Raw genomic sequence first — 25,793 nt, 5'->3', positions numbered from 1 at the left:
CAATTTTCTTTTTAAGGCAGCAGGTCGACTTAAACCACTTTCAAATGTTTTACAGTGTAAAAGTGAAACCAACAGGATGTTGCTGTGCGGTAAACCAACATATTTTAATAATTCATCAAATATCTAGCAGGATTTATGCAAAAAGATAATAGGTGGCGACAAAAAAAGACTGTGGTTGAGGGATGTTTGACTAAAAGTTACGCACTGCAAAAACTAAACTAAAATATAACTATCAGCTAGAAATAGGAGCTTGTTTAAGTAAATAATTCATTAATATTGACGAAAAAGTACTTGTTGCACTGGCAGATTATTTATCTTACAACAATTAATTTTACCAATGTTATAGGTGGACAAAACTAGTACTTTAACATCAATATTAAGAAAATATTTACTTAAAACAACCTTCTATATCTTGGTGAACAGCTACTTGTAAGTTAATACACTTGAAACAAGACAAAACTAAGACATTTGCACAAGAAACTAAACCAAAAATACTTGTTATATCTATATGTCTGAGCCTGTGTGTATAAATTTTATTGAGTGAACGACCACAAAAAAGACAAAAACTTATGAAACCAACTGTCTTTTTTTTAATAACCATTCCAGACTTGAAAAGAATGATAAATCCTTCACAGCCCACAAATCAATGTGTTCATGTTGAGAGCATGAAAACTCAAAGCTCCAAGGCTAACTTACATTTTATTCAGGCTTGCAGCGCCTCCTGGTCTGAAGAATGAATAAGACTTGAGCTGACATATTACAGACAAGTTAGCAAATCGATATTAAATTAAATGTTAAATTGGGCACTTTTTACCAACAGGCTGTCACAAAAACAATTTGTTCCCCTTTCTTTAGTTTAATCAGTGTAAAATGGCAAATATAACACAGTTTGACAGATTGAAAATTGTATTTTAGATAAAAGACACTGATTTCCAGAGATATTCAGTGAAACTTGGCAAACAGTAGATCAACTGAGGGATGATCCTCTTTACTGGATTCAATTTCTTTCTTAAAAGCAAAGAAACTGTTTCATCTGCTGGAGATTTTTTTTTTCTTTTTACATCTTTTTTTCTCCTCCACTTGACAAGAGGCCGTCAAAAACCTGATGACCTTTCATCGGAAAGGGCCTGACTCAGAGGAAAAATATATAAAACTAGAAGAGATTTCAATCTGTATATCCTAGCAGTGAATGTTCATTTAGCAACTTTCCATCAATGGTTTGCCCTGTCAGGTAACAGGAGGCAGAAATGTTAAATGGTTGAATTATTTAAGTCTCTAGTGACAGAAATAAACATTTTCTCACAACATCTAACCTTACATTGCTGTAGGTTATGATCTCAGAAATTATTTCATTAACTTTTAATAATTATCTTTCAGTTTACATTTAATTCAACATGAAAGACTGATTTATGTTATTTAGAAATGGATAAAGTGTAATATTTACCGCTATTAGAAATATAAATGGGCATTTAAAAATATTAGAAACAGATTAAAACTTGTTAGTGCTAAAGTTTTTGATTTTTAGGCTTCGTAATGACAAAGTTAACACCTATTTATCCCTGTTTTCATATTGTCAATTTCATCATATATTGCACTAAATTTTGTCATTGTGAGCTGGAGAAGTTTCAATAATATTGGGAAAAAAATGTAATCTACATTTTGTCAATTGATGCCCAAATTTATAATAAGTGTTGAACTTCTGAATGAGCTTTTATTTTGATGCATTCAACAGGAAGTGTCATTTTAATGCTACCGCTAGCTTAGCAGCAAGACAATGTTAAGACAATGAAACGATAGCTAACATGAACAGATTATTTTGAGGTTTTAACATCCCATAATAATCTACCAACAACACTGGCTTATAATCAAGCTAGTCCTTTCACAACTGCAACTTTTCAATACTTTACTAAAACTAGAATCTCAGAGTACGGGTTCAAGTTAAGTTTCAAGTCTTGGTAGCACAAGTCTAAGTCAAATCTGAAGTTTTATTTTTGTAATTTGAGTGCAATACGAGTTGGAGTCTCAAATTGAGGTGATTATACACTTTATCAGTTCATCCCATGAATCTTAAATGTGGTGTAATCAAAGCAACTCTTCAAGCATGTTCCACATAAACTCAAAAAAGTTAATTTGACATAATACTCCCACTTTAAGGCAACTTATCAAACATCTTGTTCATTACCAGAGCCTCCAAACTTCAGTTGAAAATGAAGTGACTCCAAAGAAACGTTATCAATTTTGAGACACTTTGGATTTCACATTAAAAAAAATCCCAATTACAGCTACAAGTGTGAAACTGACACTTTTATATCAACAACAGATAACAAGGTTATGTGATACAGCAAGCCGCAAAATAACTGCATAAATTAGATTACCCTCTGCCTGTGAAAAAACGCAACGCATAACATCCAACTGAGAAATGAGAAAAATAAACAAGAATGTCAAGACTCTAAGATCACAGGAAAAAAAATGTTGCTTTCTTTTTTGTGCAGGAGGTAATTTAAAACCAAAAGGAGAATAAAACAAGTTTGTATCAATTAAACTGGAAAAAAAACTGCTAAAGGAGATGGAAAAAAACTACCAGAATGATTCACAAACCAGTTGGAAATAACTTGACATGAAATGCAACATAATTATTTAGACATTTTCATGTTTTGTGAAAAGCTTCTCTATTGGATTAATAGAAGGTCTTCTATTAACACTGAATTACAGCAACAATTAGTAACATTTGACCCACTCCTTTAAATGTTAGCTAATGTTATGCAATGAGAGGCATAAGTATACTGAGGAGTAGATTTATTGCCATGCAAGCAAAGGATGCAGTTTCTTTATTAATCTGCATTAACAGAGACACATTTTTAAGTTTTATTAATGTTTTCGTCTCAATAAATCACTGCCAACACCATCTGGCCATAAAACACCTCATCTCATTACAAATTGTAGTATTTGTTAATAGCTCTGACTCTTAGCTGAATTATTAATGTAAAAAGTCCTGAGTGTTAAAATGGATCCTTACCTTAAACATAAAAGTTAGATTAGAGCTGTTGTGAGATCTAGTTTTTATCATTTCACCAGAATAAAGCCCTTTCTATCGAAGGCTTTTGAAACAATAATCCACGTCTTTATTACGTCTAGGCTGGATTGCTTTAACATACTTTACAGTTGTAGCTGTTTCAAGGTTATGTGCTAAAGCCTTTGGCACATAAATATGTACTTAATAAATATAGGTGGTATGGTATAGCATGGTAAAGTAAACCTTATACTATAGCTTATATAGAATAACACAAGCATAGTATAGTATAGTGTATTATAGCATAGCCTGATATATATATATAGTATATATCAGGCTATGCTAACCTAATATGATATCATATAGTATGGCAATAATAAAGTGCCTTCTGTTAGAGTGAAACACAGGACATAACTACTTAATTCAATCTAAAATTTTGCATACGTGATAGATACAGTTTTGTTTACTTTTTATTGATTCAGCACAATATTACTGAATAACAAGCATATGCACTTCCTGTTAGACTGTGGCGAAGTACTTTGGAGTTGAAGAAAGAGAGAAAGTTTGTTTGAAGTGCACCAGCTAATATATAATTACATTTATTTGTGTTCTGACCAGCTGAATGTGATCTGACCACATTAAGAGATCTGAGATAACATTAAATGAAGAATCAATAACTTATAACAGAGAAAGGGAAAGATGGAGACGGTGGCTTCAACAGTGCCTGAATTAGACAAATAAAATGGACGGTTAAATAATCTTGATGAGTCCTTCAAAAACTGCTTTTTAACTGTGTCCCTCTTTCTTCAGCTGCAACTGCAAACTTCCAGGATCAAAGTTGAATATTAGTCGTAGGCTTAGTTTCCACACCATCTCCTTCAAAAGGAGAAGAGCTTCAGACCAACAATGAATGACACCACTGAGCCAGAGCAGGACTGACATCACAGCGTTGCAGGCAGCTGACAACTCAACATTTCTTTGAGCTATTTTTAACCTCCAACTCCTGCTAGCCAGTGATTATAACCCAACTTTTCTCATATCAGTCAGAGCTGAACATTAGGAGCACAATCTTCTTTTGGACCATCAAAGTACGACTTTGGACTGTGTTTGGTTTTGCTGCAACCCCCAATCCAATCCTAAAATTTGATTTTATCTCAACAACATTTTAAGTTTTTGGTACACTTCAGGATAGTTTTGGATAAACATACAACCTTGAAAAGGCCAGATGTAATTGAGATAATCATCAACTATATTAGGAATCAATTAAATGCTACTGGAGTATAGAGTCAAAAAAGGCCATTTGAGGAAATAACATCATTTTCAGATCAATAATTAAGCCAAAACTGTACAAAACATATTTACGTTTTACTTTCAAAATAATAAAAACCTTCTTTGTCTGTAATTTAAATTAAATTAAAGATTTAAATGGCAGATTTAGCTTCACTTGGATCAAATTCTGTAAAGAGAAACCTTATATTAAGCACCTTTTGCTTTCCAATTATTAATCTTAATTAAAAAATATATTTTTATTGATCTTTAGTTGTGGAAAAAGGTTTCAGCTTTTCACTGGTTGATTTTATAAGTCTTTTTTAGCCTAGAAATAACCAAGAGTACTCTAAAGGAATGCAGCGTTATCGGAAAAAAATAAAATAAAATTATATTAGATTTTTAAAAATGGCTGAAGTGGTTGAATAAAAAAAATCTGCATAATAATTCATCATCAGAATAATTAATTCTAATAATCATTAGTTGCAACAAAAGTTTTATTATATTCTCAGACAAAAAGTCTTGGAATTCAAAGTGCATAATAAGGTGAATTTTCTCTTTACAGTAGCTCTAACTGGAACAACTCAGAGCAAACACATCCACAATTTATTGGCAATATTTATAGAGTAATATTAAACATCCTTGAATCTTACCCTAGAACTTCATATATTAAGTCTTGTGCGTCTCATGGGTGATTCGGCTGCAAACCGAAGCCCCTTCATAGCTGCTTTAATTACACAGACAACCTGTTGAGAGGCTTTATTAGATATAGAAAGGCAACAGAGAGTCCCGTCTCTACTGTTAATATTTATGCACAGTGGTTTCCATGACAGCCAGGAGTCCTTGACAAACGCAAGCTCATGAAACAAGTTTTTATTTTTTTTAACTTACTAAAAATAAAAAATAAAATAAAAAAAAATACATTTTGATTCTCATTCAGATGGGAAATTTTTATTGACTTTCATTTGATCTGCAAGCAAAGGAATAAAATTTAACTCATGGACGTATTTATCTGGGGAGAAAAGATAGCTGCTGGGTCTTTAAAGTCTTCCAGTAATGTAAACTATTTTTGAATCTAGAAATGTCTTAAGACTTGAAAAATCCTCTAAATGTGCAAAGATGGGCTGGAAACAACTCAAAACTGTTTTAACAACTGTTAAAATTGCATTAGAAATGGTTCTAGAAAATATTAAATCAGGGGAGCTTAATACAAATGCATGCCACACTTTTCAGATTTCATTTAAAAATAAGTAAGTCATTTTCGTCCACTTTAAAAACAACCACTACTTTGTGTTAATCTGTTATGGAAAATCAGAATAAGGACAAAACTGGAAACCCTGTGGCGATAATCAATTCATCTATTTATCATAAATTAAAATGAGTTAAATAATTTCCATTCTCATAATTAATGTTTTTTAAGGTTACAGAGATATAATAATACATTTTATTTACAGTTTTGGCAGTGTGTTATAATATGGTAAGGCATAGCATGGCATATTATAACACAGCACCATATATTATGATATAGGTAAGCAATAGTATAGCACAGTGCAGCGCAGTATAGCATAGTATAGTAAAATATAGTATAGTAAAGTATAGTAAAGTATAGTATAGTATAGTATAGTATAGTATAGCATAGTATAGTAAAGTATAGTATAGTAAAGTATAGTAAAGTATAGTATAGTATAGTATAGTATAGTATAGTATAGTATAGTATAGTATAGTATAGTATAGTATAGTATAGCATAGTATAGTAAAGTATAGTATAGTAAAGTAAAGTATAGTAAAGTATAGTATAGTATAGTATAGTATAGTATAGTAAAGTAAAGTATAGTATAGTATAGTATAGTATAGTATAGTATAGTGTAGTGTAGTGTAGTATATTGCAGTATAGTGTGGTGTAGTATAGTTCCGTATTGCGTTTTATTTTGATATTCAAATTATCTTCCATTTCCAGTGTTAAGTATTTTTTGCTAAATTAAAATCAATGAACTTGCATTATTATGCCTTTATCGATACATTACTTGAAAATGGTTTCGAAACCACAATATTATCGTTTATCGCAATAATTATTGGGACAATTTATCGTACAACAAGATTTGTTATTGTGACAGCCCAAAGTGTGAATACTTTTACTGTAATTTCTCAGTGAATTATTTTTCTCTCCATCACCTTTTCCTTAAATCGTCTTAATGTGTTATGTCACAAATTAAGCTGTTTCTTCTTTCACAGGATCCAGAAAATCTTCCTTCATCAATTCTTAGAGCTTTCAACTTAAAATGAATGTGATTAATCACCTTCATTAATTTGTCTAGGTGCAGTTTATTAGACAAAACCCCCCAAGATAAAATCAACAGCAGTCTGTCGAGCGCCGTGTATATCCAGCCAAGTGAAAAGCAGATTTCTAGCGTTCCCTCCCAGAAGAGCATTCGTCAATCACCTGTCATTTCAGACTTTGAGCTGACGTAGATCTGCATTTTTTTTCCGTAACTAAAGACAATTTCTTCTTCCAATCTGTCATTCAAACCCCGATTTCCCCGCGTTGCCTCATTGCTGGCTTTCGTGTTCCTCTCCGCTCCCCTCACACCTTTCCGTCCTGTCAAAGGCCGGTGGCTTCACCCAATCTTGTTACTTCCCCTGTTGTGACTCCGGCTCCCCAGCCAGGCCAGAGATAGCACAACCCTCCTCTGCTCCTTTTCCACCTTTATCTCTTGTCTCTTCCTTAAACTACACTCACCAATTATTTGCACCTTTTTTGCCCTTTTCTCAATCTCTCCTCCCCATGAACACCTCATTATCTGTTATCTGTTTTTCTTATTCTTCCTCCATCTCCCATAGTCATTTTCCCATCCTTCTCTGCCTCTCTGCAACTCCTCCTGCCATTTGTTAACCTCTTTTTTATCTCTCTGACCTCAATCAAGCCTCCGCATTGTCTGCTTATCAGGTGTGCTACTGTACTACCAGAGAAAGGCAATAAGAAAAATGAACCGACTAACGGCACAGTGTGTTTGATGCATTAGTTTATTGTTCTCAATTACTATTAACAGGTTGTAATGACAGTGTTGGGCATTCATTAACGCAGTGTCTTTGCAGCTAAGGACAGTGGAAAGTGAGGGCTTTAGTTCAACTATGTTGTAGGACACAGTCTTCATTTACATTAACAGAATTCGTCTCCGCCAACACATGCAAATTGCTTTTGTGGAATCAAGCCTGAATCTGATGAGCCAGCGCGAAGCTTTCTAGCTGCTACATTATGCAACGCTCCAGCTAGTGCCAGCTCACAAAATTAGCCCTCCCCTTGAGAAGAATGGGAAGTGAAATTTGATTGTGTTGTCAGGCTACTAATTGAGAAATGTCGCTTTACACGAGATTTTGCAGCAGAAGATGGAGCTTCACTCAGTCTTTCACAACTTACAACAACAAAGTAACTTGAATTGTTTAAGAAGATTACATTTGATTTAACCTTTGAGGGCCTTTGGAGCCAATATCAATAGAAAATGTGATAAAATTTTGACAATTTCTCTGAACTCCGATCCAGAACCAAGCGGCATTCTGGGAAATGTATGCTGAGGAAATCCTCTAGCCGTTCATCCTGTTAGCTGTCAAGGGCAGCTAAGAAAGATTGGTGGAATGAATTAACTCACTCACTCTCTGGTTACCTACCAACAAATCGCTTAGTAACTTGTGGTTGCCTAGCAACCTGTTGAGAAACTTGCACAGCAGCAGTTTCAAGTTCCCCCTCATGTACGTGGCTATATTTCACTTGTTGGAGGTCTGCACAAACATCATTTTTATGACCCCACACACAGACTCAGTGGTGCTCAGTTTGTTTCTCGCCTTCTTTTCTAAACAATAATAATTTACAAATGGCAAAAGGTATTTTCTAAACGTGGCTTTTATTTCAATCATCCCTTCTGTGAGTTTTACGTCAGAGTATTAGGGTCAGGCTAATATAATCATAATAACAAATCAGAAATAATTGTAATGAAAAAAAGCTTCTGGAGTTATAAAGACATGACATGAGGAGTTCTGCTTCAAAGTCCTGCTTCTGATAATATTTTGATGCCAACATGTTAAAAGATTAAATATTTTCTTATCTGTAAAACTTCACAAGATGTTCAGCATTCTTCATTTTATCGTTTTGCTCCTTTTCATGTTTGAGTTATCCTAAAATTACTACTTTATTCTCCTAATACTACAACTTTCTGGTGATGTTATGTCTGTATTGTTGTGATATTATGACTTTATCCTCACTTATTTATGTATACTTAAAACAAAAACCGACTCATATGAAACACTTCCAACATGATAAGCATTCCAGCCAAACAAACATTAGATTTAGCTAATTTTTTAAATGGCTAGCCATACCAGACTCGTCCAGAATTCATTTTTGTGTACTCGCCCAAAAGTGGGCGGAGCCAAGAGACACTGAAGGTGGAGAGGGTTGAGAGAAGTTGGTTAAGACAATAGAAAGTCATAATATTTCTGAGAAGAGCCTAAAACATGACAGGTTCTGCAAATTAAAACTATTTATATTAAAAGATCTCATCACTTTAAAGGTCAATAGGACGATCTTAAAGTGATGCATCAAGTAATAAAATAAATATGACGGCTTAAAACACAAGATCTCACACCAGAATATGCATTAAATACAGCAATAAAATGCTAATTTATATATTGTCTCTTCAGCCGGTATGTAGAAATATGAGTTTCCAGAAAAATGTTGCAGTGACAGTCTGAAGAAGGGCAATCAGGGACTGAGTGCCCTCATTAAAGTCGGATAAAAATATATTAGACCCAGATCAAGATTGGTGTCAGGAGTTAATCACCTCAAAGTCAAAGCCTAAATGAAGTTAGGTCATATATCTTACATTTGCATTGTTTTATCAATACAAAATTGGGAAAAGTCACCTTTTAGCCCTTAAAAAGTTTTCTAATAAAGACATTTTATGAACAACAAACTGCATTTTCTTAATAATTGCTTCCCAATTTGACTTCAAGATGGATTAAAATGATATTCAAACTAATAGATAGCTTGCGTCTGAGCTGAATTTGTTTGTTTGTTACATCTTCAACTGTTCCTGCCTCTCCAGGAGCTTGGTAAAAATCAACTCATCACATGAGTCATCTTTAGTTATTTAAAGACACATAACATGAGCTTCACAATCAGATAAAGCTTTGGTGTTTTAGCTAAAGCCGGCTTTTGTATTCTTTGGAGAGGAACCTGGATTGAGCTTCAGCTGCCTATCACTGTCTTCCTTTTATTGTCCAAAGGCGTCAGTCAGAGTCTTGGCTGACCTTAGAAATAAACTGAAAGATGCCATTTAGTGCAGATGACTGGCAAGCCTCCTGCTGGTGTCCAGATATTCCCAGAAATCAGATTACTGTGGCTGCAGTGCCCTCTGCAGGCGGCTAAAGGCGCTGCAGGATAACGATGCAGGAGCTTCCAACAGTCTGGATCCCCTGCAGCATCTAAGCAATTACCTTTCTATCCATTTTAAAGACAGATGCACAGGCAGCAAGCCAGTTCTCGACTCCTTCATTAATTTCTTCTTATTTAACCCTCAAGCTTTCATTAGAGAATCTGCTCTATCAACATGCTGCACACTGCAGGCACTTTAACAGCTGATTGTTCATGATAAAACACATGCAGCCCCTTGAAAAAGTTTTGTCTTTTCACGCCCTGAACTTCTCATATTTTGCTCCACTATCTTATTAAGAGGATTCTATCTTAATACATTTTATTTTCATAAATAAATTCGCTGCTGAAACATAAAATCTTAATTCTGGTTCCTAATAAAATATTTTAGTAAACTTGAAATGAGACAAACTAAATCATAAATAACTTTGCTGCAAGGAACTTGTTTTAAGTCAATAATTCCTTAATATTGATGAAAATTGGCAGATTATTTCACTTTTAACAAAATAATTTCTCATGTTATAAGTGAAATAATATCCTAATGCAACAAGTATTTTATCATCAATATTAAGACAAGCTGAAAAGTTGCATATAATTTAGTTTTGTCTTACTTTAAATGTTCGCTGAAAAGCACTAGAAAGGTTTCAGTTGTGTGTATTAATGCAGATTAATATATATTTCATGTTTGAGCTATTAAAATAGTAAGTTATTAGTGGTTTTAGAGGCAGTCTCAAGCATTTTCGCTTCTAACAGACGCTGCAAATTCTTAAAATATAAATAAATTTGAAAGCCATATTTAATTTTCTATTCACTTTATAATCATGCTCTACTTTGTGCCACTCTGTCAGTGTTAAAAATGTTAAATCAAGTATGCACTTTAAATTAAATATGCTTTCCCAAAGATAGCATGACACTGGATTATACTATGGGATACAGTAGGGAAAACTTTCAGCAACCTGTAACTAACAGCTGCAGGCTGTTGCTGCATCCAGCTGCCCACACGTCCTTGACAGAGACACTGAGTGTCTTTCTGCTTATTTACCATGAGCTGTTTTATAGATCTGAGCTGCAGTCGGGTTTATTCAAGGTGTGATGAGGTGAAGTTGAGTGCCAGTCGCTGCTGGGCACCAAAGATTATAAATCTGGAGTCAAATCAGCATGTTTTCTCCCTAGTTCCAAAACATCCGAGTAAAGAAGTGGATGTGTCTTGTGCTTAAATGGAAAAAAAGCCCAAATATTTAATAAAACAGTGGAAGAAAATACAGTAAGTTAGAAAACTGAACTATGTTTTGCTGCAGCCGTTGGGTGAATGTGCTGCTGTACTGCAGGTTGCGTCACACCTGAATGACATCAAGGTCTAAAGCTGCACCTGAAGGCTCAGTGCTGAGTTCAAATGAACATTCAGAGCAGAAAGAAAGAGAAGAAAGTGTCTGCCAACATGCAGCAGAGGTCTTGTGTAGGAGGGATGGCACATGAGAGCAACAGTGTGGGTTTCTTCTGCTGCCAGGTTGCCTAGAAGAGTTATAACTGCAGAGGAAAGGCAGGAAGTTGCTGCTCGAAACGCAACAGGTCAGAAAAATGATTAAACTGCAGAGAAATACAGAGGAAAACCATAAAGTTTGTCATCTACAATTAAAATGTTACAGTTTGTGTTTGTGTCTCAATTCAAAGAGCATCTAAACTCAATTTCCCAGAATTCCTCAGTGATTAATTTACATTTAAAAAAAAATATATCAAGTTTAACCAGGATTTTATGGTAGGAAATATAAATGGATTCTGGAGAAACAACAAGGAAGGAAGAAACGAGAGAGGGAAGGAAGAATGTAAAGAAAGAAGGATGAAGGAAAGGAAGGAAAAAAAAGGGAAGGAAGAAAAAATCTGCAGAACTTAGAAGGAAATGAAAGAAAGAAAAGAAACGATAGAGAAAATAAAAATGGAAAAGACAAGAAAGGAGGAAATAAAGAAAATGAGGAAAGGAACAAAGAAAAAATGATAAAAGAAATGAGGATAAGTCTGAGGAAGAAAGGATACAATGAATAAAAGAAAGAATAGCAGAAGAAAAAGAGAATGTAGTAGTGAGAGAAGAAAAAAATAAAGGAATATAAATGAAATAATTATGAGGAAGGAAGGTCACAAGAAGCAATAAAAATAGAAAATAAAGGAAGGAAGGAAAAACACAAGGGAAGAAAGAAGGAAGAAAAGTTATTGTTTTATTTAACATCCAATTTAAATAAAAGTAAAGGTGGTTGTGAAAAAACAAACAGATTGGACTGAAGTTCAACATTTCACTTACAAACTCTGCCTAAAAAAAGTTTCCCTCACAACTTATTAAATTATTTACAGAATTCAGCTGGACAGATGTTAGAAATAAACGTTTTTGTTTTTTTTTACTTGAGTGATAAAACATGTTCAAGAAATCAGCGAGCTTTGAAGTGAGCGCTAGCAGCAATATCACCCGATGTTTGACCAAAGAGCGCAGCCTCTGGAGGATTGTACCAACCTAAAGTCGCAGCCTGCAACACTTTCTGAGAAAGTCCAAAGATTTCATCTCAGTTCAGGGCACTTCTGCTGCTGCTGCCAAGTGATTTAACACAAGAGCGATTCAGCGAATTCCCCACTCATGAAAGCTTTTACGTTTGGCATTTTAAAACAGCTCAGCGCTCGCTGCTATAGGTCAGTCCCAGGGATGAAAGCTCTGCCACAAAGCACAGGAAGTGATGCGTTTTATGTTTCTAGCAGCGCCTGCAGTTTTATTTGGGGGTAAACAGATGAAATGGTTCTGGAGATTTTTGCTCAGCATGAAAGATATCTCAGAGGTTTACACACATAAATATTTAGGAGCGCTGGTGAAATGGTGCTTTCTTTTAAAAAACTGATGTCAACTCTGAACAGGAAGTCTGCAGAGTGTTTCACGCAGGGAAAACAAGCCTCACTCTGAACATCTCATGTATTACTAATATGACATTTACATGACTTAATCAAGTTCCTCCTCAGCGAAGTTTTCTGCTAAACTGATTTCAGTGTTCATGTTGGACGACTTGGCACAAAATGATCAGAAAAAAAGGTGAAGAGAGGATAAAAACGTACAACTTATAATCAAGAACCTCCGCTTGGTCAAAAACAGAGCTAGGTGTACCAGAAGTTACTCGACTAAAAAAGTATTTGGTAAAAAATCTCCTCAAGTGCTGAGTAACTGATCAACTAATCTTTTAATATTCATAAATTACATTATCAGATGGATGAGTGAACAAGTAGAAATGTTGGCATTTTAATGATAAAAATTACAATAATTTATGTAAATAACAACAATGGTAAAATCAGGCAAAAGAAAATGTTTCGAAATCAATAAAAAATCTTATAAAACTTTAACAAAAACTACAAGTGTGTGTCTGTGTCTGGTGAATTTATGGTTAAAACATGTTTGTTTTTCATTCAGTGGGTAGAAAATCCAGAAATCTTATTAAAGTAAACGTAGAAATACTTTATAATAAAACCTCAAGTACAGCGTAGTAAAAATACTCCTAAAAGTAATTTTTAAAATAAATTTAATTAAATGTAAATTTAACTCATTTCTACCAAACTTTGGCAAAAAATTATATATTTTTTTTTAATCTGGTAAGAAAAATCCTCATAATAAATTGAGAACGTGATTTCACCAATTTAGGTTTTGGTGCTAGAAAGCTTACAAATTATTATTGGTAATACATAAATAAATCTATCTAACTGATCTAGTTTTTGATGTTATAAAAGACTTAAATTATGGGAATTTGTCAGGCAGATCTGTGGCTCCTTTGTGGAAGTAGTTTTAAAAAATTGAAGCAGCACGCTTACTTTTTCCGTAGATCCAGGCGGCGAACAGCTGTGGTGAAGTCAGCATCCAGAACATCGACAAGACGAGACGTATCAACAGTGAGATGATTTCTATTGCAAGAAAAATATGTTGATGTTTTCTCTGTTTAGTCCAGCATTCGGCTTCGCTACAATATTTAACTTTACAACCATTTTTTTTCCCTCAGTGTCGGAGCCAAATGAAGAAGTGAACTGTAAATCATATTATTAGTTCTCCCTTTAGCCAAGTGTAGAGCTAGCATGAAGTGAGACTAAAGTTTTGTCCACATGTGGGGTCTTTGAAAAAACAAATATGTCCGCCACGTTGTTTAAAAAATAATAATACTGTCATACACATGAAACCACACAAATCTGACCCTGAGCATTGCTTTAAACATGCCAAACCGATAGGGGGCAGTGTAGCGTGAAGCTAAAACCTATGACAGCCAATCAGATTGGACAATGCCTAAAACAGGAGCATACTATGATATAGTACAATTGCAGCATTTCACTTTTTACTTTTGAATAAAGGCTTTCTGTCTGGATATTCACCACTGTGGGAAAATATAAGCAGATTGGTTTAAACAGAAGTTTCTTTTAAATCTCTGTGTGTGGTGCCGGTTCGTTAGGTCTCCAAGATTCTTCCTCACAAACATAAAGTGGTGCAAAGATCTACATGTGGCCTGCTGGAGACTTCAATGTTCCTCATTTAATGCCATCATTCTTCTACGTTTCACTCTCTCTACTGTGTGCTAATTGTTTTTATTTTATTTTTCAACTTCAAGACTGGAACAAGCCCATTTTATGAGCAGATTAAAGCTAAAAAAAACTGTAAAAAGACATCTTGGCAACACTGGAGAAAAACCAGCATTTCAGAAAAAAAACATACCTTCTGTTAAACATGGTGGTGGTAGAAAGATGGTCTGGGATGCTTCAGGACTTTGACAACCTGTTGTGATTAATAAAATAAAACAATATGAATTAAATGCTGACAGCCAATATCCATCAGTTAGAGACTTTAAACTCAATTAGTTGGTTTATGCAGCAAGTCTGCCTCTGACTGACACAAAATAAACAAAAACAAAGGAACTGGTTTGGCTGACTCTGCAATTAACTCCAAAGTCACATTACCTTAATGAAGACGGTCATGTTTCAAAAACTCTCCAATCTGAATTCAAGCTGTTCTGCAATTCCTCCACAGTGGAAGAAAAAACTAATTGTTTAGCAAAATGAGTGAAAACCAGTTGGTAGGTTTAGCGGATGCTTAGTTCTTCCATAACGGGCCAGATTTGTTTAGATTTAGATCCATGAGGGTGCAATATTTTTTTTGCAGCAGCGCTAACTCTCCCTTCAGGGCCTCAGAGTGGAAATAAAAGCCCTCTGTAGGCGTTTGTTCTCCCCTGAGGCTTCCTCCAGGCAGGATGTCAGAAACCCATCTCTTCCAAAATGTCCAAAAAGATTTCTTAAAGACGTCCAAACCACATCGACTGATTCCCTTTGAAACAAAGCAGGTGCAACTCTCTTCCAACAAAACTGAGGTCCATGTCCTACATAGACAACATCATTAGGTCATTGTATGCTCAACCATTCAAAGACTTACAGGTAATCAGGATTCTTAGTCGCTGAGTGTGTCCAACACTTTCAGAAACCCAAACTAATGAATTTTGCAAAGCAATATAATTTACTCTGGCCATGGATCATTTAATTCAACCTCACTTTCCATCGTCATTCACCCTCTCAGCATGCAAATTAGTTATTTCTTTTCTCAAGTGCAGCATTCAAGATATAATATCCTAATTTTCCAGTGAAACCAAAACACAATCAGTTGTTTCAGAGCTATGAAGCTCTGGTATTAAGCCTGTAAATATAGGCAGGAAAGTGGCATCATAGGCAGGTGGGAGCTGTGAGCTCGTCGGTCTGATGATGTCAGATGTCGAAATTTCTCAGGATATTTGTTCTTTGAGGGTTGCCCTGTCCAGTTAACGCTGCATTCACTCCTCTGCAGGTACTGCCTTCACTAATTAAATATTTAGAAATGTGGCCAACACAGACTGAATGAGTTTGTTCACTTCCTGCGCCAAACTACAGTTCTAGAATGGTGCAGAAAATCAACGTCATTGTTCAATTGAACCAAAAGAACTAAGTTCAATGGGAGAAATCCCAGACAGAGCTGTAAAGGGAGATGAGAATCAAGCAGAAGGCAACTGACTACGTTTCAGTTGATTTTAAGTGAAGCACTGCATTATATGGTGGATGACATTTTAAAAATAAACATCTGAAAACATTTATGTCAATGTTACTGAGTAAATAATACTTAATGTAAAGTTAGTCATTAATATGCTGTAGATGTTCTTGGATGAGAAGGGTGACTTTTTTTTTTAGCAAATAATGGCTACAAACAATGAAATATAATTACTAAATTGTAGAATTATAGTGTTAGTTCAATATGAGTTTGACCTAAATTCAACATTGCAGAGAATGGAGGCAATTTGAAGTGGTTAAAGCGACATATTTTCAGTGCAGGTGTTTAATCCATATAAGCATTTTTCTGCACCAGTTAGCCCAGCTCAAAAACTTAAAACTACATTATTCTACACTTATTTGAATGTTTCTGAGTGAATAATGATCTAGTCTGGGTATGAAGACTCCAAGTATTGTAGTTTTAAAACTAGAGCAGATTAACGATGCTCAAGGTGGTGAAAAATTAGGTGGAATCACCCTTTATCATTTTCCAAAACTCAAGCGAACTTCAGCTTCATAATGTTAGGCTGTAGTGTCTGACCACACAGAATAGCTTTCTGGGAGATTTGGGAAAGTAGTCAGGTCAAGGGTCAAAAGTCATTAAGCCTGAAAAATAAGTCTAATGTATGTAATAAAACTTTGCTGTAGCATGTAGTCTTTTTCCTCACCACACAGCATAAAGCAGGGGTGTCAAACTGCAGTCCTCAAGGGCTGCTGTCCTGCAACTTTTAGATATGCCTCCGCTGCACCACACCTGAATAGGATAATTAGGTCATTAGCAAGGCTCTGGAGAACTGATCTACACAAGGAGGAGGTAATTAAGCCATTTCATTCCAGTGTTTTGTACCTGTGGCACATCTAAAAACTGCAGGACAGCGGCCCTTGAGGACTGGAACTTGACACCCCTGGCATAAAGAGACAGAAGAGACTGCAAGTCATTAATAGTAACATTCCAACAATAATATTACTGAACAGAAAACAATATTTATTAAATGTAGTCACCCGTTAACAAGTGTTAAGTGAAAGGTGTAGGAAATACCAATAAAACTTTGATTCTCTCACCTCGGAAGTGAATCCAACATGGCGGCTCTTCCTCTGGTAAACCTTTTAATTCCTGCCGCCAATGTGCCACAGGACATAGATTCACAAATTAGTCTCGCTGTTCTACGTCTTCTTCATAATTTGACTCAAAATACATTTTAATGTTATGGAGAGCAAGTACCACTCACAAAAAAGGCAGAGAGGAAAGACTGTAGCTCCTGTAAACTAGAGCAGATTAGCCACTTCCTTTTAGCTAACATTAACATAAATGTTATAAATGTAAAACTGCGGGTTTCGAACCAGCAGTCCCGCAAGAAACCCACGCAGTGGTTATTTATATTTAAAGTAACTACAGAAAAGTAAAAATTCACGCTTGTGTCAGGGCTAATTCTTCTTTGATTACAAACATCGAGCACGAGGAAAGAATTGAACGCGTCACACTCTGAGCATGCGCAGTTTGTGTCCGAATGAAAAGGCCAACTTCCTATCAGTTCTATGGCTAACATGAAAACAATGGAAACGGATTGGTGACGCTGAAAAAATCTTACTTTTTTTCTCGTTTGAGCCAGTTTGGTGGCGTTAACATAAATAAATAAATAAATAAATAAATAAATAAATAAAAGCCGCACTTATTGACACTATCACCAAGGTGCAATATTAATAAATATATATATATATATATATATATACTCACTCTTATTTATTGACTAGGCTTCTTAAACTGGGACTTGGTTAGAAATTTAGTAACATGACCGTGTAAATATGCACTGGTATGACAGTAAAAATCCCATTATATGTTTTATACATAATTTTTAAAACCCAAGAACAGTTTTAGGTTATGTTTTATCTCCTTATCTACCTTCAGTTTTAAAATGACAAAATCTGACAACCAAATCCATCCCAACAGTGTTAAATTCATCAGCAGAAAGTAATGAATAACAACCGAGTCGTGACCTTCAGAAAGCGATTTGGATGCTAATAGGTTCCCAAAATAAAACAAACACTCCACATTCACAGGAACCACACTTCTAAAATAGCAACAGCATGAACAAATGACTCTAATCAATTCTTTAAATATTTAAAACATCTTTAATAGTGCTCTTATAAAATTTCAGGGTAGAAAAAGAATCTTTTTTTTTTTCAAACATTTGGATCATCACTGCACTACAGATCCAAAGTCCATATTGTGTTTTTAAAGTGATGTTTGTTTCTTCACTTCCTTCTTCCTGCTGACTCTTATAAAACAGAAATAAAATGAAATCAGAGCCATTTCATTGGTAAACACCGGAGGAAATATCACTTTAAAAACACAAGCACAGTGTAAACAGCAGAATGCATGAAAAAGTATGAAGCCCTGTAGCTTTTTTACATATTTTCTAACTGGAAATAAAGTGGTATAAAAATGCATCTAAAAAGATTTTGAGAATTTGCTTTTGTTCTTGTAACAGCAATGAAAATTTTAGTGTTTTCTGGAGTTTAATCAGCTTATATAAATATGTAAAAAGCTATGAAAAGCAAAGACATCTCTACCATCTTGTTCGTGTTCATCATGATTACATCAAGCTTACTCTACGAATCTCAAAGTGCAAAAATAAATGACAGTTCATTTTTAATGGCAATCAGTATACAAATATATTTCTTCAAAACAAACACATAGAAATCTTAGCGCAAAAAGTAGGGAAATCTGTATTTGATTGATTATTTCTTGGTTGTAACGCTGCAACATTTGTTGACCAATTCAGTTTATTTCTCCTGAAATGGTGCCACAGTTTTAAGATTTCTTTAGAAACTTGACAACTACACCATTTTAGAGGAAATAAAGAGTGTGTCCAACTGCATTGTAACAACAAAGAAACAACTGAGGAACTTGAACGTCCTTTCTTATTGTGCTAAGGTTAGATGAGGTTTTATTTACATTGCTTCTCAGTTTAAAGTGTTTTAGTTGGATGCACTGACTCCCAAATTTCAATACTGATCAATAATAGAAAACAAATCTATTGTTTTGATGCACAGTTCCGCATGAAACTTGGCTTCGTTTTCCTCCTCTGTTCAGCTCAATCCGCTGGCTCCCACGGTTGTCCCATTGGTGTGGTTTTGGTGGTCTACACCGCGCTCGCTTGGGACAGAAAGCACAGAAAAGAGCTGTGATTGGTCAAAAGTTGACCTCAGTCAATGAGTTTGTCAGTGAAGGAGCTTTAAGAGATGACATCTTGAGAGTCACCGTTAGGTCGCGGCCTGTTGGCGAGCGGCGGGAGCGGTTTCTTGTAAAACTCTGCGAAAGGCAGGAGAAAATTTTTAACTGGGTTACTAAACTACATCCGTCGAGGAGCCACAGGAGGCACGGCGATGGGGTGGTGATGATGTGGAGAGAAAATGAGTTAGTGCAACCGACAACAGTGAAGCGCATGCCTGTGAGATGCAGGAGGGGAAAGAACCAGAGTGTGGCATTTTGAGGCGAATAGATCAACGTTTTTCCAAAAATGGAGAAACAAAAGTTGAGTTTTCCCTTATGAAGGTTGATTTAAGAAGGAAAACTGATTGCGAGACTTAAACATGAACACATGTGAGGTTAGCTGGAACCAGGAAGGACTTAGTGCGATGACGACATGAGGTGATGATGACATCACAGGCGGCTTTACCAGAATGTCCCGAGTCCCCGATCGGCTCGAGTTTGGGCAGCCGAGAGACTTTGGGCGTGGCCCATCCCACTGGAGGAAGGAGACGAATAAAACAGAGTGATGAGGGGAAAAAAACAGAGAGAGAGAGAGAGAGACAGCGGCGACGGCGCTGGTCCTCCATCACTGAAACAACTGATCTACAGAACTACAAGTCAGAGCAGAAAGATTAGAGACGTTACAGGAGACAGACTGAAAACAACGAGGAAGAAAACATGGATAAGAAGGAAGGAAGGAAAGAAGGAAAGATGGACATATGTAAAGTAGATAGGAAGTGAGGTTGTAGGCATCCAGTGTTGACCATCAGACTGACCGGGTGGCGGTGGCGGCGGCTGCGTTAGGCTCTCTGTGGGGCTGTCGTCGGCCCTCAGCGGGTCGACCCGGTGCTTCCTCTTCAGATGCAGTTTGCTCGTCTTCTTCTTGCTCTGCTCGCCTGCTGGGACCGACAGGCTGGTGTTGACTAATGACACATTGCTTCAGTTACTCTTAAGAGGATTTTTACAACGCTGTATTTGTTAATTTTACTTGTTGTTTTGTTTGTTTGTTTTGGATATTTTAAATATCTTCCAATTAAATTACTAAATGTTGATTAAAATTTAAAGGTTATTGATTTTTGAGAATGTGTTCTTGCATTATTATGTCATATCGTTTCTCACAATAATTAGATAATTATTATCCTCAGATAAATTTGTCCTCCTTGTCTGATTAATAATCTAATTATCTCGTCTGAGAGAACAGAAACTCACTGGGCGTCATGTTTCCTGCTGTTTGTCTCATGTCGTTTGGTTCTCCAGCGTTGTCCTCCTCATCCTCCTCTTCCTCTTTCTCCTTTGGACCGTTACTTCTGTCTCCTAACTCTAGCTGCTCCTGCCTCTCCGTCTCTTCTCTCTGGAGAAGGAAATGTTTTATTTTTTTGCTTGTTGAAGCGGCGGCGGTGTTCAGCGGCGATCATGAACCTCGGAGATTAAGTCTCCAATGGGTTGGAAGGGGCTCTGGATGTTCCCGTCAGCCTCGTCCTCCTGGACGGGCTGTCCTTCCCGCTCTGCTTCCTCGTGCTCCAGCCGTTCCCTGTGGACAGAACGAACATCTTAGTTTCTGGTTTTCGGAGTCGTCCTCTTGTCCTCCGTTGTGTCCTCACCTCTCCTCTCGTATCCGCCTCACCCTCTCCGCTCTCTCCTTCTTGTCCTGCTCCTCCAGCGCGCGCTGCTCCGCCGTGTCCTTCTGCACGCGCTCAGCAATCGCCTCGTAGTCTTTGGCGATGTTGCTGAGGAGCCAGGTCAGGCCCTTCTTGATGGACTTGTCCACCTTCTTTCCACATCCTAAGATGGCGGAGCACGGTTCCTGAAATGAATACATGGTTTTAAAACCAGGTTTAAAACTTTCAATTTAGAAAACCTAACAGTTAGCCTGGGTTAGCTAAAGCTAATCTACAGTAATGTACTAAATTATACTGAAGTAAGAGTTGCACTACTTCAATATATTTTACTTAAGTAACAGTAACCAAGATAATACTCATGTAGGAGTAAAAAAGGCATTTGGTAAAAAAAAAAAAAAAGTCTACTAACTGATCAAATTACCATTTAATATTTAAAAATTACATGATCAGATGGGCCAAAATCTAAAGTTAACTGGAACTTTTGGTATTTTAAAATGACAATAATTTCTAAGTAAAAGAATTACAAAATCAGGCAAATGAAAAATTTTCCAAATCCATGAAAAATTTATGAAACTTTAACAGAAACTGCAGGTGTCTGGTCAATTTTTGGTTAAAACTTGTTTGTTTTTCATTCAGTGGGTAGAAAATCCAAAGATTTTACTCAAGAGTAGAAAGTACAACATGGTAAAAATACTCCTCAACTCAAAAAAGTAAACTGAACTAAGTAAATGTAACTAGTAACTTTTATTTTATTAGTATTTTTACTATGCTGTACTTTCTCCCTGTTAGACTGAAACACTCACGATCTGACAGAGACACTTGTTCTCGTTAACGAGTTTCTCCAGCGACAGGTTCTCGATGATGTCAGCCTCTGCCAGCGCCCCCTCCAGGTCTTGTTTGTTAGCAAGTCTGTGAGCGGAGAGGAAGTTTAGAAATCACTGAGCTGGAGGGAAGACTGAATTCAGAATTTTTGATCTGGACTTACACCAGGACAGGTTTTCCAGCGATGCGCGGGTGCTGCAGGACCTGCGCCATGGTCTCCTTCGTCTCCTGGATGCGCTGCACGTCGCTGGAGTCCACCACGAACACCACGCCGTGGGACTCCGAGTAGTAGTTCTTCCAGATGTCGCGGATCCGCTTCCCGCCTCCCAGGTCGAAGATGGTCACCTCGAACTTCCCCTGCTTCAGGTCCACCTTGGAGAAGCCCACAGTGGGAGCCACGTCCTGCGGATTCTCTGCAGGGAAACACAAATGACGCAAAATCTGTCCTGCAGCTTCAGTCACAGCTTAAAACATACGGCTGAGGAAACCAACCTCCCTGGATTCCTCGCACCGCCGCCGTCTTCCCTGCGTTATCCAGACCAACCATCACCAGGGTCACCTTCCTGTGAGGAACATCGAACATTAAGTCATCACTGCTACTGCTGAGCAGAGGCAGCCTGCAGAGACACCTGGTATGATGATGCATCTGATAAGCCAGAGAGCGTCAGCAGCAGTCATAACACTGATGACCAAGATGAGGCTGCATCACTGGTTTAAGCTGATTAAAGAGATAATAGGAAATATTTGTAGCTATTTAGATGTCAGCTAAGCAGATATTGATAAAAGGAGAAATTTTTAGCTAATTAAAAAGATAATATCATTTATTTTTAGGTATTTTTCTGTCAAACTTTGCAGCTAAGCAGGAAATTAAAAAGGATTATTATTTTAACAAACTAAAGTGATGATATTGAATTTTTTTTTCATTTTGCTGTTAAACATTACGGATAAGTAAGGATTTACAAAAAGAGAGAACATGTATTATTAGCTGATTAAAGAGATAACATTAAATATTTTCAGTGTTTTTCTGTCAAATTTTTCAGCTAAGAAGATTTTTAAAACTGATTTTGTTTTTTTAGCTCAGTGAAGAAAGAATCTAAAATATATTTAGCCATTTTGCATTCAAGCTTTGAGGTGTTTAAAAAAAGGAGAATATTATGCTGTCAATGAAACGAGAGAAGCAGTGCTATCACAATAGCAATAAAAATTTAATGAAAATCAAAAATACTAAACTGTGTTTTCAACTAAATGTAAGTATATTAATCTATTCTGGTTTATTTTTTATTAAATGCATCAGTCTCAGAAATGAAGCCTTACTTGCTACTTGAACAATTCACACAGGAAGTTGAGAAATGCAGCAGCTTCTTAAAGCAACAGTAACCTTCCAGGTTCTCCATCACAAACCAAAACAGTTATGAAATCTCTAAGCAGTCAGAACGTCGCCGTAGCGATCCACAACCCGCCTCCACGTCTCTCCGCAACTTAACTTTGACATCTGCGCCTAAAAGACATCAAACGCACAATCCATGTGACCGTTCTCTGCAGCCAGCTGGCCTTCATCGGTCCAGGAGCTGAGACGCCGTCCACTAACCCATAACGCTGCAGTCGTCGCCGCTGGAAACCAGCAACAGCAGCATGAAGGAGACCCACTGAAGCGACCTGGCTGCGGGATTAGTCTGGGATTTCTGACTAAGTCTTAAGGATCAGATGTTTCAGTCATCACGTGAGCAAAGTACTGTTTATTACTGGCTGCTGTCTGGTGAAATAAGTGACACTAATAACAACAAGTTTGATGCAGAAAACAAAAAATATGACAGATTTGTCTTAGCATCAACTTCTCAACTAGTTTCTGTAATAAAATAATTAGAAAGAGGGTTTTGCTAGCTTAATATTAATTTCAAATCAATTTATTAAAAAGAAACATATTGATTTTGTTGTATTGCTTGTTTTACCAGTTTTTATTCTTTATTTGTGAATCTATGTATTAATTCTTTCAAACAAACATCACATCTATTAGCTGCACATTTTTTATGATTAGCTTTTTATAGCTCATAAATTGTTTAGTTGGGTTTTTGTTTCGTTGCAGACTTTTTGTTTTTCCTAATGTTTTTTAATTTTGTAAAAAACTTTTATGCTGCCCTTATAGGGTATGCATACATAAATAAATGGTTAACATTTTTTTTTTTTTACACATTTCTGACTTTGATCTTGAATGTAAATAAGTAGGAAAACATAAATGCTTACACATCATTTGCCCCAATTTATTATATATTTTTACTTTGTGAATTTATTACATTTTTTGCCATTTGTGTTAGACTGATAAAGAAGTGTGGACAATAAGCAAATTAAAAGTTTGATCATAATATATTGCTGCATTTATTACAATTTAAATTACAATAAGAAGGAGATCAAAATTAATTACCTCTAAACAAAGAAGACAAATCTGGATTGTTTTCAATCATACAGGGATTAAAGATTAAATTTACCAACAAGTATTTTTAAGTCTGCAAATTTCATCAGCTACAGTTTATAGGTATTATCACCGGGTAACTTATTCATATAATTATATTTATGATAATTATCCATCTCTACTTCTGCATACTGCATAAAAAGCTTTATTTTTAGGATTGTTTGCATTTCTTCGACACCAATAATAAGAGATAAATTTAAAAACTCCATTATTATCAATCGTTTGTGTGATCCTGAAGCGTGAGGTTATATTAAATTAAAGCAAATAGGGTCTTCCCCTAACGGAGTATTAATGATGAGTGATCCATCATTTAATTTTATGTAATAAAATATCTATAAAGAGCATTAGAAATGGTTTAGACTGCAGGAATCTTCCGCTACATAATGCAATCTGTGAATGCGCTGCACTGATTGGACCTCTGTTATTTATCATTCTGGTCTCTTTAAAAGAAAAAGAAAAGACTTCAACTCACCTGGCAGGTTCCTGCCATCGTTTCAGCCAGCTGCAGCAGTTCGCCATCAAACTAAACATGTCAGTCCGCCTCCAGATCGCAGCAGCTGGTTAGGTGGTCATCGATCCAAGGGGGGCTATCTAGCTATCCAGATCAACGATCCTTTTAGTCACGAGTTGCTACATCATTGCGAGCTAACTCCTCATGCCAGCAGAGTTAGCAGCTCTCTACTTACTCGACATGAGTGAAAATAATAAAACAGCTTTAATAAATAACACCGACTCGATTGAAAACTATTCCAGGACTACAAAAATCCCGTTATCCAAGGCTACCTAGAGCTAACGCAGCTAGCAGTAACGGTAGGCTAATTTTTTTGGAACTCAACGGAAAAGTAAGTCTTAAAATTCAGCGACGAGAAGCCGAGCTCCGTCTATAGGTTGGTGAAAAAATGTATAGACACAGCCACTATTTCACCAAAGAAACATCGTCCATTTAGCTCGTAGCGGCTCGCTTTGTTTACGCCGTCGATTCTGCTGCTAGGCTGCGGACGTGATGACGTAATCTTTACGAGAGCGTGCGACGGACGCTGATGGCAAATGATTCCTTTATTACTTCTGTGGCCTACAATTTTTCCGGTAATATTTTGGTTAGGCGGTCATCGATCCATTTTGATTTCAATTTACAATAAAAAAAGAAATAGGAAATTATAGTTTATAAGTTTTTTATGTATTTTAATTAATTACTGCATCACTTTTATTTCATATTATGTTTTATTACGTTTTATTTTTGTGTTTTATGTCGGATTTTCTAGTAGTAGTTAGCTGTCCATTTCTAATCTTTTGCTTAGAATACGATTTGCTCAGGTAAAACAAATTATAATAATTTTAAAGATAAATAAAAAAATGCAAAATGAAAAATACTCTCAAGTAATAATTTGGTTTATTAAGGAGGAAAAATAAATAAATAAACATTAAATTGATACTATTTTGCCGTTTTACTATCAATGGCAGAATAGTGTGGCAGTTTAGAAAGAGTAGGAAGGGGAAGTTAGCACTTTTAGCTGCAAGATACAGAGAAAAAGAAGGTGGGAAGCTGGAAAAAATATCAGTGAAATTAAGTTTTAAAGTGATGTGAAATCAGAAGTGGCAGTTTTTACGCCTTCCCTTTTCTTCTTATATGCTCTATCAGCCCCATATATTAAATTTTCATATTATCCACTTTGCCGAAATGAACTCTTAGTGGCTAAAAGAGATAAAGACACAGTTTAGCTTTAAAAAATGATAAATTTCTCTTTATTGCATCACCAGAGCTGGTGAAGATCTCTCATAATGCAGAAGCTGAAAGTTTATTAGATCTCAGTGGATTTGCAGGCTGAGTCAGCAGGCCTCGTTCCTGGCAGATTTACTATCAGCCATCT

At 36.1% G+C, this 25,793-nt stretch overlaps 1 protein-coding gene and 1 long non-coding RNA gene across 13 annotated transcripts in view; both read right to left on the bottom strand.

Moving 5' to 3' along the window:
* The window catches only part of LOC122827137, a 110,498-nt gene extending 93,248 nt beyond the window's left edge, over window positions 1-17,250 (bottom strand). For 3 of the 4 annotated variants that reach the window (XR_006369967.1, XR_006369969.1, XR_006369970.1), the window contains exons 1-4: window positions 16,994-17,070; window positions 16,827-16,878; window positions 14,413-14,472; window positions 13,527-13,616 (exon numbers count right to left, since the gene is read on the bottom strand). This is a non-coding gene — a long non-coding RNA (uncharacterized LOC122827137). Of the gene's footprint in view, window positions 1-13,526; window positions 13,617-14,412; window positions 14,473-16,826; window positions 16,879-16,993; window positions 17,071-17,176 lie in introns of those variants that run through there. The other variant, XR_006369968.1, reaches the window with a different exon arrangement.
* Window positions 17,251-18,591: 1,341 nt separating this feature from the next.
* arl13b (ADP-ribosylation factor-like 13b) lies at window positions 18,592-24,987 on the bottom strand. Of its 9 annotated transcripts, XM_044109680.1 has the most exons (11): window positions 24,398-24,977; window positions 21,951-22,021; window positions 21,622-21,871; window positions 21,440-21,545; window positions 20,619-20,821; window positions 20,437-20,548; window positions 20,227-20,368; window positions 19,794-19,916; window positions 19,445-19,513; window positions 19,027-19,077; window positions 18,592-18,921 (listed from the first exon to the last, which is right to left on the bottom strand). In XM_044109680.1, exons 1-11 carry the CDS (start codon window positions 24,454-24,456, stop codon window positions 18,908-18,910), a joined length of 1,200 nt encoding a protein of 399 aa, XP_043965615.1. In that variant the 5' UTR covers window positions 24,457-24,977; the 3' UTR covers window positions 18,592-18,907. The 9 variants fall into 9 exon arrangements, 7 of the variants coding, with proteins under 7 accessions (XP_043965615.1, XP_043965614.1, XP_043965616.1 ...); XM_044109679.1 differs by having other exon boundaries at window positions 18,592-19,077; window positions 24,398-24,987; XM_044109681.1 differs by having other exon boundaries at window positions 18,592-19,077; window positions 19,794-19,913; window positions 24,398-24,987.
* Between the last annotated feature and the right edge of the window lie 806 nt (window positions 24,988-25,793).

The sequence above is a fragment of the Gambusia affinis genome, linkage group LG24 (genome assembly GCF_019740435.1).
Source record: "Gambusia affinis linkage group LG24, SWU_Gaff_1.0, whole genome shotgun sequence".
In the NCBI taxonomy this organism is placed as follows: Eukaryota; Metazoa; Chordata; class Actinopteri; order Cyprinodontiformes; family Poeciliidae; genus Gambusia; species Gambusia affinis.
The sequence above is the reverse complement of the archived record's forward strand: the minus strand, read 5'-3'. Positions and strand labels throughout refer to the sequence as shown.